Source organism: Corvus brachyrhynchos, unplaced genomic scaffold, assembly GCF_000691975.1.
Source record: "Corvus brachyrhynchos isolate BGI_N302 unplaced genomic scaffold, ASM69197v1 scaffold856, whole genome shotgun sequence".
In the NCBI taxonomy this organism is placed as follows: Eukaryota; Metazoa; Chordata; class Aves; order Passeriformes; family Corvidae; genus Corvus; species Corvus brachyrhynchos.
In genome coordinates, this window is record NW_008238673.1 from 175,631 (window position 1) to 191,813 (window position 16,183).

The 16,183-nt window shown below is 39.3% G+C and overlaps 1 protein-coding gene across 2 annotated transcripts in view; it reads left to right on the forward strand.

Annotated features, from left to right (window-relative positions):
• The window catches only part of TSPAN5 (tetraspanin 5), an 85,153-nt gene extending 69,615 nt beyond the window's left edge, over positions 1–15,538 (forward strand). For both annotated transcript variants that reach the window (XM_008636690.2, XM_017738089.1), the window contains 6 exons: positions 2,072–2,218; positions 4,182–4,352; positions 6,241–6,366; positions 9,434–9,481; positions 9,612–9,728; positions 10,282–15,538. In XM_008636690.2, the coding sequence (XP_008634912.1) occupies positions 2,072–2,218; positions 4,182–4,352; positions 6,241–6,366; positions 9,434–9,481; positions 9,612–9,728; positions 10,282–10,347 (675 nt within the window). In that variant the 3' untranslated portion in view covers positions 10,348–15,538. The remainder of the gene's footprint in view (positions 1–2,071; positions 2,219–4,181; positions 4,353–6,240; positions 6,367–9,433; positions 9,482–9,611; positions 9,729–10,281) is intronic.
• The last annotated feature ends 645 nt before the right edge of the window (positions 15,539–16,183 follow it).

Genomic DNA, 16,183 nt, shown 5'->3' on the forward strand with positions numbered 1-16,183 from the left:
ATTGCTTATTATTCTTAGCCAGAAAGTTGGCTTGGATTTCTTTTCTATCACAAATGTAATGAAACAAAAGTAGTGAAAAAACTTTTGCACAAGTTGATGTAAGTGTTAATGACGGGTAAGTGTTCATTTCATCTTGGTGTGTAGCATCTCTCACATAGATGGTACCAGAAAAAGGGACGGGCCCTCTGCTTTGCTTTGGTAGCATTGCTGGCTTGAGTTGTGTTATATAGTTCCTTACATCTCTTTTTGCTTTTTTAATGAATGACAGTAAGGCTAGTACTGTATGTGATGTAGGAGGAAAGTGATGAATGTGATATTTTTTTTTTAATTAAAAAAGAATTTTTTTTTCATCCCCCTCAGGCTGTAGTAGGAGGGAGAAGAATATGCTTTGAGAATGTCATTCATCCTGTTGGATTATTGTTCATACTTTAGAATTAGGTTGTAGTAAGATTTTTCTTTGGGTTTCAGCCTTTTCTAAGGCTTCTTGATGTATGCATTGGTGAAACTCACATGTATATTTTGTCTACTCTGTCCTTGTCTGCAGGACTAAAAAGCTTTGAGTACTGTCTTTACTACTTGCTCAAGTTTTGCTTGGGAAACTATGAAAGTGGTTGCAGAATACACGAAGTAATGTGTTAGAGATATTGGTTACGTGACAATTGATATGTTTTGAGTGGTTCAAAATGAGTATGTGTGTGTATATATATATAATAATCACAGGTCTAAAGCCACAGTTGTGAACGATCATCATTAACAGTGTTACTATAAGCTTCTGGAAATGAGGTTATGATAAGTTCCCTCTAAATTGTTGCTGTTTTGGGACTATTTCAAAGAAACAAAGGGGATATGAACAGGAATAAGAAAAAGGACGAACCTTAGAGTTTTGCAGATGAGGAGCTGTAGATGTAGAGATCTCTATTGCTGCTTCTCAAGCCACAGCATCATTCGGGCGTTAGAGGAAGCAGTAGTCCAAAGTACTCAGCCTGGGTTCAGGCTTCTTTGAGGAAACACAGCAGTGTGCTTTGCATTGACCTACAGCACTGGGGAGGGGAATGAAGAAATAGTGACACTTCAGCATTTTTTTTCTGCCAGAAAGCCTTAGGAAACTGTAATTGTTCCTGTGCAAACTCACTGGAATAGAGGAAACTTTGTACTTGCTGCTTGATATAACCCATCTGTTCAACATCAGCCAAACTCTGCCTAAAATGTGTTCAAAAAATTAAAATAGTTCCTCAGGATTACTGGTGTCCCAACCCAAGCTTTGCTTCTAAGGCAAAAGTGGCATTACAAGCAGACTGTGCTGTCATATCTGAAACACAGCATATGTGATTTAACGTATGATAGGTCTACCCTAAGTCAGTGTAAACCATGTCCCAAGACAAGTTCTTGAATTGTCTTTCGTCCTACTAAGAGACTTCATTATTTTCAAATTTTTCCTGCTAACTAGTTATTCAGTAGCCATACTTTATTTCTAGAATGAGGGTTTGGCGCTGTAGATGCCTGAAGTTGAATTGGCCAGATACGTAGTTTGTCGAAATTTGTTGAAAAAAAAATTTTTTTGCAAGATGCTGCAACCTAGGAGCTCACGTCTAATATCTGACAATTGCTGTAAATAATGAGCCTAAATGCTAAATTCAATATGGTTTTATTGCTTTTAACTGTTTTTTTCTATCATAACATGTAACTGTGTGTTTACATAAATGATGTATATGATTCGTAAAATGTATCTCAGCATGGGTAATAAGATTGAGTTTTGTTCAAATATCTATTCTGAGTTTCTGACAGACTACTTCTTATAGCTACACAAGCAGAAAATGCCCTGTGGGTTTCTCACAGAGGATTCTTCAAGAACATTTTGTTACTTATTCACGTGTTGATTCAGAAATATTGCACGTAATGGCACTTTTTATCTCTTTTGGGATACAAAGATTTTCTTAATTGTGTTTTCTTGCTGTGCTGCGGAACATTTATTTTGCTGTAGTCTTCTTTTTTAAGAAGAAAAATGCAGGCAGAATTTGTGCAATGGAAAGCTGAACATACTTTTTATCCCTTGGCATTGTCTCTTTCTCAGGGAGTGCTGTCCAATATCTCCTCCATCACTGACCTGGGAGGCTTTGATCCTGTTTGGCTCTTCCTAGTGGTAGGAGGAGTAATGTTCATTTTGGGATTTGCAGGATGCATTGGAGCTTTACGAGAAAACACTTTTCTTCTCAAATTTGTAAGTAGCCTTTGCAACTGTGACATTTCTCATTTACACAGCATGCCATGTTCTCTGTTCTGTTTTACTGTGTTAAGCTTTTAAAATGTATTTTGGAGAGGAAGGTGTTATCCAGTGTCAGAGTACCATGAAAGCACTTAGCTTTTAACACTTTACAGCTCTTCAGTCTCTGGTGCTTACTGGTTGTGTTTTGTTGAAGTTCAGAACTATTGGTGATAAGAATCATATCATGGAAGCACTGCTTTTGATATGGATGTAGCCTAACATTTTGCTTCCCTGCCACAAGAGAGAAATTTCTTGTGAGAATCTGTGTGTTGAACTTGGAGTCCATAACAAGCTGCTTATGAAATATGAGGGATGTAGATACAGCAGTGAATGTGACCCGTGTGGCTTCGGCTGTGCAAGGGCCCTTCATGGTACAGAGGAGGTAGATTATGAGGGGTTGCTGGCTGATATCCCCAGTCTGTGCCATTCAGCTAATTGGAAAAGGCTTCATTGCTTTCAATGCTGGGGCCTGAGAAGAAGAAGAGGAGGAGAATGTGTTCGGGATGCATAAAGAAAATGGGAGTTTTCTTGAACTCTGGGCTGGATTGTTGGTTAGGGAAGGAGCTGCTGACATACAAAGGTACCTCAGTACGCTGAACTTCTTTAGCTAAGTAGCCGGGTTCTATATTTTGAAAGACCTCCTCCTGTGAAGATGAGGGTAACAGTGTCATGTTCCCTTTTAGGTAAATTGAAGATTTGTAATAAAAAAGATTCTTTCATCCACCACTCCCATTTCCAGAGGTGGGCACAGCCTGGGTGGTAGTTGTGTCTTCATAACCATTAACTGTTAATATATACATGGAAAAGCTTCCAGTGAAATAACTGCCTCCAAGTGACACATTTGGCTCCCACAGACATGTTGTATAAGGGGAGGAGGCAATTGAGAGTCACAGTTCTTGTGGCATTTATAAAGCAGCTTGTAACACTTTTTTTTTCTTCTTCCTTGCTTCTCTTAGCTTGCCTAAAATGAACCCATCTGCTCTACCAGAAATAGCTTCCCATACAGCAGCTGCAGCAGAAATTAAAAATGCATCTGAACACACACAGAGAGCATATTAAAATAAAACTCAAAAGGCACAGTTGCAAAGGGGATGGACTTCCAGTATACCAGGACCCCTGTGTGGTTTAAAACAGTGTAGACTCAGTGGAAATGCTTAGAGAAAGTGGCAGATCGTTAGTAATGCCTTTGGCCTCCATTGCATTTGCATTAATCATAGCAGCCTCATTTAGTTTTAATGTGGATGTGAGTCATTTCATAGACATTCTGCTCCGACTTAGTCATTAATTAATTTCTGCTGTTACCAATTTCTGCTTTGTCTGCTTAGACGAAGCTTTGCCAGTGAGAGGATCTAAAGCAAAAGTCACATAGAAAGCATTTTACTGGCACTGCTGGTTGTTTATGCCCTCTGAAATGTAGTGCCTATGTAGAAATTTAAGATGGGTTTTCAAGGGCCCTACATGTGGTGGTGACTGGCCGTCTCTTGAAATTTACAGTGAATTCTCTCTGATCGCTTTGAAAATCTTGGTGAAACGTCCAAGGTTTGGACATTTGTTAGCATTTTTATTATTTGTTAGAATAGAATTAAGATTTCTGTACTACAGCTCCAATGAAAATGGTGTGTTTTTCATTTAAAAAATTTACAGTGAATTCTCTCTGATCGCTTTGAAAATCTTGGTGAAACGTCCAAGGTTTGGACATTTGTTAGCATTTTTATTATTTGTTAAAATAGAATTACGATTTCTGTACTACAACTCCAATGAAAATGGTGTGTTTTTCATTTAAAATTTCCTGTGTGTCAAAATGGCTTGAACTTGCACTGAAACAGATAAAGCATTATCACTGGATATAATTGTGAGCTTTGAAAAAGTTTTTGATCAGAAAGTAAAATAATTTTAGCCTTTTTTATTTTCTTCGTAGTTCTCTGTATTTCTTGGAATTATTTTCTTCTTGGAGCTCACTGCTGGTGTTCTAGCATTTGTTTTCAAAGACTGGATAAAGGACCAGCTGTATTTCTTTATAAACAACAACATCAGAGCATACCGAGATGACATTGATTTACAAAACCTCATAGACTTCACACAGGAATATGTAAGTTGGACTATGTTTATTTTTTTGGTAAAGCTTACTTTTAAGAAATACCTGCTCTTATTTTTTACTTTCAATCTGTTTTGTTTCTTCAAGAGCAATAGAAATATTCTAGCATATAATACTTTTGAATATATGTATATTTGTCTTTACAGAACTGCAAACATACAGCACCTGTGAAAAGTGGCTTTATTGATGCATGAATGAGTAAAACAAGATGGACAGTTGGGGTGGCTTTTCTTGAAGACTTAGAGATAGTGTGTCAAATGCACAAAGTTAAAGTATTTTGTTGTAGAAGCTATCACATCTGTTTAAGAAGTTATTCCTTTTCTAAGCTTGATTTGGTCCTAAGATGAATGTTGTTGCGGTTTTAGCAACATTTGCTGTGCTACACCGCACTGCAGAGTGGCAGAGGTATTTAGTTGGTCCAAATGAAACTACAATGTTATTTCTTCTGAATTTGACTTAATGGAATTAGCCTAATGAAGTGGGACACTTGTAGAGTTCTTGTAGGACATCTCTAAGTGATGCCACGTCTGTGCTTGGGAGGGAAGGGTGAAACCAGTGGTGCACCTGTTTGTGCAGGTTAAGCTCTGTAATTTATCAGTGTGTGTAAAGAAGTCTTGCATTGACTTCAGCACACAAGGTGTGCCAATACCTTCCCTCTTCAGTACTCAGTTCTGGCCTGTTTTGATTAAGTCCTCTTTGAATTTGGCACTCTGTGGCTAACATAGTTAAGTGTTGGTTGAATTCATGTTTCCTGATTTTTGAACGTTCTGCAATTAAAATAGTTTCAATGCTTGATTTGCTTCTCCATGCCTGGGGGGAAGAATGGTAAGTAACAGGATTTGGATCCTTGCGCTGTTTTGAATCTTTTGCGAGAAGGTCAGAGGTCACCACAGTCTGAAAGCAGTGGTCCACTTGTATGCAGCCAAAGGCTACAGTCCAATTTTGCAGTCACTACCTAAAGCTTCCTCTCCTAACTGGATTAGCACTCAGCAGATAAGCCAGGGCCAGCGCAAGTTGTGAGAGCGAGTTACTTCTTCAACCAGTAGAGATAGTGCATGTAGACTACATGTTCAGGTATTGCAAAGAGAACTGTGCTACATCTAGAAAAAGAGAATTGCTATTCCACCACTTTAAAAAATGTGGTTTGTTTGTGAGGTTTTAAATTTTACCTTTTTTTTAAAGTTGACACAGATGAGTTCATTGGTGTAGCTCCTTAAATGCTGTAAACCATCAGTGCTTCACTGATCTCCAGTCCATTCTGTGTATGTTCAGCAAAGCACACCAATTCCTTGTGTGTTCAACTTGTTTTGCCAGAGACTAAGCCTGCCTTTTGGCAGATTTACTCTTTGAAGAATTCCGTAGTAGAGGTGTTAATTGTGCAGTGTGTGATGCTCAGGGAACAATGTGTTCACACTGTCCGATGTACACCCAGGCAAAGTTCCCCCAAACTGGCAAAAGGAGTAGCTGTACCAGTGTAGCCCTTGGAGCTTGTTTTTTTTGAAAATCCAGGGCCCATTAGACTGGACAGAATATTGTACTCTTGGCTCTAACTGTCCCTCAGGCCTGAGTTTGTGGGCCTGTGCAACTTTGTGGTATTGTGTAGGCTTATCAGCTCACCCACGGGTTTCTCTCCAGAGAGCAGCATAGCAGGGTGTGAACATAACTTGAATCACATGATAACTTTGGAGCAACTTACAGGTCTAGAATGGTATTTTAAAAAATGACAACCCCAACCAAGCAAAAAAAAGCCAGCTTCAATGAAAGCAGTGGGAGTCTCAGATTTTGCTTTGAAAGCTAGAGGGAAACTGGCAGCAATGATGCATGTTACTAATGCTAAGATTTTTGTTCTGAAATTTAAGAAGCTCTTCCTTTTTTGTTTTAGTGGCAGTGCTGTGGGGCTTTTGGAGCCGATGACTGGAACCTTAATATTTACTTCAATTGTACAGATTCCAACGCGAGTCGAGAGCGCTGTGGTGTGCCATTCTCTTGCTGTACTAAAGACCCTGCTGTAAGTGACAGTCAAGAGGGTAGGATGGGTGTGCTGTTCCAATTGTAAATAACTCTTCAAGATTTTTCTTCTTTTTTTTTTTTCTGTTTTTCTGGAGACTGTGCATAATAATTGACTTCTCACCAACCTGTATTCTTCTTGTTTTTGCAGCTCAGCTTTACCACTAGCTTTACTTCAGTCATCAAAAATCATAAGCTAACTTAAGTCTTTATTTTGTGGCTTTTATTAAAAAGAGAGAACCATGGGCTTGGCTGAACATACGTATTAATTTTAGCAAGTATAAAAAGGAGAAGCTCTTAATGAGTTGAAGGATGTAAGCTTTCAATTGAAATTCATTAGAACAGGAATGCTTAAGATCAGGCACTTTAAAGGAGGTATAATTCATTATTTAATGCAGTGTCCTGAGGCTGCAGCCAGTTTGACCCAGTTTGTGCCAGGTGTGGTAATGAATGACAGTCTGTGCCCTGAGGAACTGGCATGTTTGCATTAGAATCTTGAGTTGGGTATGGATATCTTTACATACTCTTTTTTTACCTTTAAAATTACTGCCTGTCGTAGAGTCACTTGAAATCAGACTTGAAAGGTCAGAAATTGTAGCGGGAGCAGCTTTTTAGTAAATTTTCACGTCTTTTTAAGTATTTATAGTTCTGGATCACTAAGTGGAAAATGTTGGAGCCATGCATTGCTAATGTGGACATGATTAAGAAGAGCAAGGTAAAGTGTAGGGAGTCAGTTCACTAATAGCGAAAAGCTTGGAACAGGAATGGGTGTGTACATGGAAACTGTTATGTGCCTAGCACTGTATACATTTGACTTTATAGAGCTTGAAAGAAGCTGGCTTTGAGTGCTTTTATTATCTATCAATTCAGCTGTGGCTTTTTCTCCACCTGGAATGACTTACAATTCCTTGAATGCATTAGTCTAGCACAGACGGAAGTTAGGTGAGCTGCCAAAAGGCACCTCAGGTGCTTCCTGCCTTGCTAATAATGCAATGCAGCCACTGCTGCTGGCATCCAGTTGCTGCTGCTCACCCCCTCTCCTTATACGGCACTGCCACTTGCACAAGCTGGTTCTGGTTCCTTTGCAGTGAATGTGTCTTCACAGTAGTTTGAATTTTTCTGACAAACATAGCTGAAAATGTTTTAATGAGATATTAAAACAAAATGTAGGTTAGGCTCAAACATTACATTATGCTTAGGATTCCCTCTACTGTTTGCCTTTCTGCCTACCCACCCACACAGAGGTCATCACAACCCAGTTTTAAAAATATAGTTGTTATAAAACCAAAGCAGTGACAGCAGTACAAGGTAATCCTATAAATACATAATCCATCCTAAAGTTCTCTCTTTCTCTCTCTGTTGTGTAAATGGCTGTGCATTTTGTTAGGGTGTGATGCTGCAACCAGAAATTTAAAGATAAATCTCATTCTTATTCACTGTAAGGAAACAACAACCTTAATGGCCTTTAAAGACTGAAAATATTAGAAGTCATGCATACAATTAAAATAATTTTAACCAAGCTGTGGTTGGTTCAGCTGCAGTGATAACACACAGGTTTATTCTGTGGGAAAGCTGATCTGTCTCTTTTAGAATTAGGTTTCAGTGTTGGACTGATGCAAACAGTTACATGGATGCCTTATTGTTTTTAGTTTAGCTTGAATCAGGAAGTGGTAAGTTTAAAGTGGGATAAAATAAGTCTTTTAAAACTACTATAGTTGACTTTGATGAAGTTAAGGAGGTTGAAGTGTTCCAAATTCCTGTACAGGCAAGTCTAGAAAATTTTTTTTATTTCCATTGCAGTTTTCGTACCTTCTTTTGGGTAACAAATTCCAAGGCTAAAGGCAGAAGACATTAATGATGAAGCAAGTAGGCTTTTAGAACAAGGAAGAAAACTTAAAATCTCTTTGTCAGAATCCTAGGCGCTTTTACATCCTTGAAGTCTGTGGCACTTAGATCCTGGAACAGAAGCATTCATCTCATTAAGAGATACAAGTAGCTCAAATTTTGAAGGTCCATTAAGGGAATCCAGTTTGGGCAGCTGACAGAGTGTGACCTGTTGTACTTCCTGCAAAGTGAGGAAGCAGAGGAGCTTTCCATGCTGATAGGAGATACTTTTTTCCATATGGCTGCTTTTTAAAATCCATTTCTTGACTGCCTGCCTTTCTCACTTCCCACAATTTGATTAAATTGTGCTGTTTGGTACACCTAGCTAAGATTGGCTGATTTTCTCGCTTACTTGAGTAGTCCTTCTTCTGCTCACTGTCGTTATATGATAAATCAGTAACTTAATATTTTGCTACCATTGTGGCTGATGCCAAAAGTTTCATGCTTCATTTTATTACCATGAAATAACTGTATACAAAGTAAGCACACAGCTTAAGCTGCCAATGGGAAGCACTTGTTCACTAGGGAAAGTCTGCCAGAGCCTATTTTATTACCTGTGCTTTGGGTGTACTAAAGGAAAGGGAGTAGGCAAAAACCCTCCTTTCCCATTGGTATCAAGCTCCTATAAGAAAGAACAGGCAGTAAGAACATATTACTCCATCTGTTCTTTTTTCTTTCATGTTTTTGGAAATGAACTAGATACTGTACATATTTCTACAGACATTCTCAGAAAGAACTTGCAGCTTCTGCAACAGAACTGCCCCTTGTCACCTCTTCATTCTGCACAGACTGAACCCTGAAAATGATAACAGTACTCTTGGCATATTTTTTAGTACAGACAAAACGTTTTCAGCAGAAGGTTTTAACATAGATGGTCTCTAGTCCCTTTACTTTGACTACTAAATGCTTGTATCTGGAACATGGAGTTCACCCAAGTGGAGGGCTGGTTTTCCCAGCTTGCTGACTTGGGAGATAAAAAGTTTTTTGACCTTGTGCTCTTGTTTGCTGTGAATAATTAATAGTGCAGAGTGGAGGAGGAAGGTTTTTTTTATTAAAGCAATATGCTAACCAAAGTCTGGGTGATTGTCTTATTACATACAGGACCAACTCCAGGGAGCTGGAAGAACGTGTTTGGGAGACATTTTACTGATTGCCTCTCTTCTCTCTCTATCTCTCTTTTCTAGGAAGATGTTATTAATACTCAGTGTGGCTATGATGCAAGGCAAAAACCAGTAAGCTTTTTTTTCTTTACCTTAATGTGGTATGTTAAGGATCTGAATCCCTGTTTCGAGAGGAGATTATTCTACTGATGGTGTAGTTGAATGTAATTATCTCTGTTTTCTTCCCTCTTCTCCTTGGCAGGAAGTTGATCAGCAGATTGTTATCTACACTAAAGGCTGTGTCCCTCAGTTTGAGAAATGGTTGCAGGACAACCTTACCATAGTTGCTGGTATATTCATTGGGATAGCATTACTGCAGGTAAACATCATGTTCCATGTAATGAGTTGCACAGAGGAATAAAAGATAAAGTGAATATATGACAGGGGGAAACTGTATATGAGAACTGGAAATGCAGTGTCAGTTGCCTGTTCATGGATTTTAGCAGTGGGAACTAAATGTTTGAGGCTTTCTTTGTGTTAAGGAATATTTAATTTTTATCTACAGGGATGCATTTTTTTCTTCTCAGCTTTCAGCAGGTCAAAACTAACATCTGTTAGATAAAGCTTAGGTAGAGATTTTTAAGCCTGTACAGACCTACTGTTTCCAGTGGTGCTTAAATGAGCAGCAGAGAGCCTTTAGGGTCGCTTTGAAACAAGACTAGAACTGTTAATTAACTGCAACCCGCTGTGACTATAAAAATACTGGTGTTACAGGAGTTCTGCAATATTCTTACTTCTTCCAACACTTACTGTTAATTTAATTTCTACCTCTGTTGTTTCTTTCATATCTAAATTCTGTATAACCTAAGGAGTTTGCCTATGTGAAAAGAGTTGTCTTATGCTCCAAATGAATAAACTGTTGTCTCTTCCAGATATTTGGGATATGCTTAGCCCAGAATTTGGTTAGTGACATTGAGGCTGTCAGAGCCAGCTGGTAAAACTGCTGAAGTAACCACAACAAGACACTGGACAACCGAAACCCTCTGAAACCTCCAGTGTGTCACTCCGACACCAAGCTGTATGGACATGGGTGACAGGGAAGCCTTCTCTCCCAAGTAGTCTCAAGTCTAAGTTCCTGATATTGCAGTGAACTCATGTTTCTTTGGGGTGGGGGAGAGAAGAGTGGGCTATTGAAAATCTGCTGCTCACTGACAATTTTCTTTTTCTTTTAAACCACCACTTTGAAAGCTGTTGAGCCGTGAATCTCTACTGTATTCTTGATTTTGAGTAACAAGTGGACACTTTTTTAAATTGGTGTATTCAGTGAGACAGAGTTGCATTGTTGTAGTCTGTGGATATGCTGTTTATTCTTCATGTCATGAGCTCTTTGATAGCTGCCAAATATTCCTGAGATGGTCTATCTCCTCACCACTCTGTAAAGGAACAATCTTCTTGTTTTCACAGCTAAACATAGCTACAGGCCTAAACCCATGAAGCAGGAAGCAACTTTCTATGCATCTATTGTACAGTAAAAAAAATTGTTTTTAAAACAAGGGAAATTTTTTTTTTATGCAAGCTCCCAACCATCTCCCTGTAGTACTTTGAGGTTGGAATCAGCAACAGGGAGAATTGCTTAATTTTGTCAAGATCTTTTTTCCTTCTCCACTGTTGTATGAAGGGAAAGGAGTTTTATATTTGACAAACAAGGGTTGCTGCCATACCTTTGGATATCAGTCTCTTAAGGCAAGGATGGGATATAACTGTATAAATGTATGAAAGCAGTGTGGATGTTGGGTCCAAGTGAAGAATAATATTCAAAGAATGAATTATATATTAACTTAAAAAAAATTGAAACTTATGTATCTGACGTGGCAAAACCTTTTGTTTCTCTGAAATTTAGTGTAACCTAATGTATTTAGGGATCTCACTAATATTAATGCTTTGACATACTCATGCGAAGCTTGTTTCTTTGGTCTGTTCCTAGTTGGGGCTTTGGTCTTTCTTTTTTCTTTTACTTTTCTTTAATTCTTTTTACTTGCATGAGCTGTGGAATAAGAATCTGTGACACTCCAGTGCTTTAAATATGTGCATATGTTTTAATACAGTCTAATCCAAACTTATTTATTGATAAATGCATGTGATTATGGAAAGATCATATATCCCATTCTCTTGGAAGTTGGAGAGAACAGTTTTTGCCAGAGTAAATGCTTACCTCCAGTGAACGAATCCATGCTATGGGGATGTGTCTCCCTTTCCTGCTCTAAAGGCAACAAAGAGCTTTCTTGAAGCAACAGTATAACAGTCTTAAAATAGAAGCATTTATTAGGATCAGCTAAGACAGACCCTTTTGAATTGGACACAAGAAAGCAGAATATGGAAAAAAGCACAAATAGTGACAGTAGACTTAGATCAGGCTCCATCCAGCTTAGCGCTTTTGATTTGTTCTTCTTCACTAATAATAGTGAACTTAAAGACCTGACCATGCCTTGGGTAGTTTATTGCACTTTGTATAAATTGAGCTTGTTTTATGACCCTTCTCAGTATCTCCTATACCAGTCCTGAAAGCTGTGGTGCTGCTTTGGTCAGACAGCTGCAAAGGGAGTGTAGCACCTCTTTGTAAGAATGTAACATCTTTCTCAGTTGAGTTTCCTAAAATAGGAGGCATGTGGAGTAGAAGAGAGGAATACGTTGCTTTCAAAGCTTGCTTGTTGTTGGGGGATAAATAGAAGGCTGATCTGATGACCTGTTAAGGCCCTTTCTGGTCCTGTGACTGCTAAACAAATGAATATATGTACCCTTGCACATTTGGCTTTCTGTGCTTTAGTTGGCCACAGTTTTTCTCCCCTCTGAAGGCTGGCGATGGGCATGCTGGTGCTTCACAGATGCCTCAGACAGACCCATTGTCCTCCCATCTTTGAGCATTACCTCATCCTCTTCTGGTTAACTCCCACTGACTGGCTCTGAATCAGGCAGCCTCCATATCCCTTGGTATCTGCTGTTAAAGGCCAGCCATGACTCAGAGTATTTTTTTAAAGCCTTTCAAAGCAATTATAATTCACTGTCCTTAATAAAGTTGGTTCCACCTCAGCACAGTGTTATGTTTTTCTTAGCCACTCCTCAACTTGAGGAGTTACTGGTTGTTTTTCCCCAGAGGGACATACTAGTTGCAGGACAGACAGATCATCAGCACCAGTGTTGCTGCACTGAGACAAAATGGTGCAGGGAGGAATCAGGGAAGCGGGGTTGAGGAAATAACCCCTCCACCAAAGAGCCTTGATTGTGATCCTGGGCTTTGGTTTGGAGGGAAAACAAAAAGCCTAATTACAGAAACATTCCTTGTTGCCACTGATCTTGAATTCTGCTGTTGCTGCTCTGAGCTTCTGAAGATAGCTTCATTCTTCTACTTGAATCTCTGCAGTTGTACTGTATTGGCCTTCTGTCTTGTCATGCTGTTCTCTGAGTTCCAGTCTGCTGGCCGTGCTGTTGGCAGTGTCACACTGATAGGAGGGTAAATGCTCCAAGCTGAGCAAATCTTGTTCTCGCAACTTGCACGTCTACTCACAAATGTGCAACACTTCTGCTGAATCCCAGAATGACTGACTGTTCTTACAAAAACCACTAAATAACTTATTTTTCTAGAGCTTGTCTTTATTGCTGCAGATGTGGATCCTTTTCCCTCCCTCATTTCCAAGAGATACTTATTTACTCATTTTTGCAGTTGTTTGATGGATGTGCACTGAATGTTTAGGATTAGCTGTCTATGTTACACATTTAAATCCCACATGTTTTTTGTCTACAGATCAGGTAAGGTGTCCTAGAAATGTCCCATCAGCAGCTTCTCAGCAGCTTAGGTGTCCAGTTTGGAAAGCTTGTGGGAGGCCTTGGAAATCGATGTATTAGTGTCAGAGCCTGCCAAATACAAGCAAACTTTCTTTCAGGAAACTTTGTAAAGTTCAGGTGAGCTGCGAATAAAGCACAACTGCTGGCTGCAAGGGCTCAGTGTCTAAAGCAATAAGATATGGTAGGTGCTAGGACTCCATGGCAATTTCTAGCCTGCCTGGTGTGGTGGTGGGGTTAGATGTGGGTTCAGAGATCAGTCTAATTATCTTTAATGTGCAGTAGTTGTTCAGAAATTTGTTGTCAGGCTTACGGAGTGTGAAACAGCTCTGTTTGCTGGGTGATTCTTGTGGAGTAGTGGCATTGCTAATGAGGAGTCTGGTAGCTCAGCAGCAGCCCTGGCTTTAAAGCTATTTCCATATATCCCATTGAGCCCTGCCAGAGGGCATCACAGTCCTTGCTCCTCTGCTTTCTAAATACCCTCTGTATTCACAGGCCTTTCTGTTGTTTGGGGTTTTGTGGTTTGTTTTTTTTTTGATTAATAGCCTAATGGACAAATGTTTGATTCATCTCTGTCTGTTTTGGTAGCAGTAGGATCTCTTTGCTTAACATCCATAATTTTGATTGTGCCCCTTAGAGTTTCAAGCTGTGGGGGTGCTTGCTCAAGTGTACTCTGTCCCGAAAGCCTTCTTCTCTCCTCTTTGAGAGAGATGCTCATTGTAGTTCTCGTGTGTAAATAGTGTTTGAAATGTAAATAGTAGCATGCAGATTAAATGATTCTTGCACATGACTGCTTTTCATCCTGAAAGTGTTCATTATGGATAGGAAAGGTGTCCACCGGGAGAGTTTGCTGGTGAATCCCGAGTGGTTGTCCGGGCTGTCCCTCGCCCTGATGGAGCAGCAGGAGCACCTCAGCCTGTGCTCGCATGTCTGCCCAGTGGGTGGGTGGCTGCACCTGTGCAAGGTGAAGCCCTGGCCAGCCCTTTGGGCTCTGGCTAGTGGCAGGGCCTCCCTTGCCTTTTCCCTTTGCTGCTTGGCATTAGAACAGCATCAGACTGTAAAGTGGAGAGTTGGTGGCAGCACCTCCTACCAGTTTGGGAGGTTGCCATCACTTGTGGCAGGACTAAACATGGTGCTATAAGAACTGTCCTGGACATCAATCTGTGTTTCTACTACTTTAGAGATGCCCTTGTTAAAATTGGTCTTGATTAATATGGTTGGTTATGAGAGAAACTATTGTCTGAATTTTTGATTCTGTTTCCCTTCTTGCTGTGTTATGTCTTTTGGGTGCATTGAAGTAGCAGTTCTGCAAATACCTAGGAAGGAGATTAGACCTCAAAAGGTGTCAAGCACTGCTGAATGTTCCAATTCCAGTTCCTCCCTTTTTGTTTTTTCTCTGACTCTTTTTCAGATACTTGTAACAGGTGATGAAACTGTCTAAAACAAATGAAATAATACTTCTCTGATCTATTAGCTACCAAATCTTGCCACTTGAAAAAAAGAAATAAAAACATCTGTCTCCCTTAACATGCAGTATAAGAAGAAGTGTTGTACTACTAGCGTGCACGAGGCAGCACTGCTAGTTGTCTTCTGTGTTTTGGCGATATAAATGTGTTAATAAAAAACTCCATCTGTATGTGTGTTCATGTTCACGCTGTGTACATAGTAGAGATGGACCTTGAGCTCTGGGGAGATCAGGAATTTGGGTTTGTGACTCAGAGCTGTTTCTGATATGTATATTCCAGATTAGTTCCAGCTGAATCTTTCTCTCTGGTTCATCTGAAGGTGTACAGCAAGGTGTCAATATTTACCCTTTGTGTATCATTCCTTTTTATACGAATGTATTCTCTTGTGTTCCTTTTTTATCAGTTGTAAAATTGATTGTAAAAGCCAACTACACATACCGATTGAAAGTATTGCTATAACAGAACTGCATGCCCAGTAGAGTTTGACTTGAGCTTTAGTTTTCTGAGTTCAGACTGGTTCCCTTCAGTGTAGGAGAAAAGCATAGATCAGGTGCATAATGTATTACTTGTCATCTTTAGCATTAGACTGTGGTATTGTATCACATGCTGATCTCAATGGATGTAACTGGAGTCTACTTAGGAAGTTAATGCAACTTCCTGGTAATTCATTTTAAGCTATTGAAAATGGTCTTGGTCATGCTACTTGTGTTCTTGGGTTTTTGTTTTTTAATAGAGGCATTTTTTAGGAATGTTTTAATACACTTATGATGGACAATACAATAGTTTTAATAGTTGTGCAGTATTCTGTATTTACTTGAAGTAAATCATTTTATATGCAATTTGTTAGATAATTACAATTTTATAAATAAAATTGTGTGAAATATGATGTTGTGAATGTGTATGTACTCTTGATGTAACACTTAATATTAACAATAGAAAGATACATTCATGAAAAGTTTCTCCAGGAAAAGATCCCTACCTCCTTTCCTCCAAACTAACAGGGGAAATAAATCCCTATCTCTCATATGTGTTGTGGAATACTGTGTTCTAATTAAGTCACAATGCTCATGCCACCAGTGGCTGCCCTTAAGTGAATAATAAGCTAGTATATGAAGAGCATGTCCCCACGTGAAGAGATCCCTTATTTGCTGTCAGCTGTTGTTGAAGTCTCTGCCTAATGAACACACTCTGCTTCTTTCCAACAGGTTGCTGATGTTCCTCAGGCTGCAGTGGTTGCGCTCTCCCCAGAATTATTCTGGTGACCCTGATGTGTTCAGAAGTTGCTGCTTTGTATGACTTAGACAAATGAAACTCCCACCTCCCTTTTCAAAAGTCTAAATAAGTGCAACATGTCCTTAAACAGAAGTAGTGAGAACTGGCTTACATTATTGTGCAGGTAAAAATGGGTAATGATGTCTTCTGCTACTTTGGATAGAGGAAGAAGCAGACTACTTTTTTTTTTTTTTTAATATTTCAAAACCTCTAGTTTTTGTACACAAAATGGCACCATGATCAATTTAAAAGCATGTCT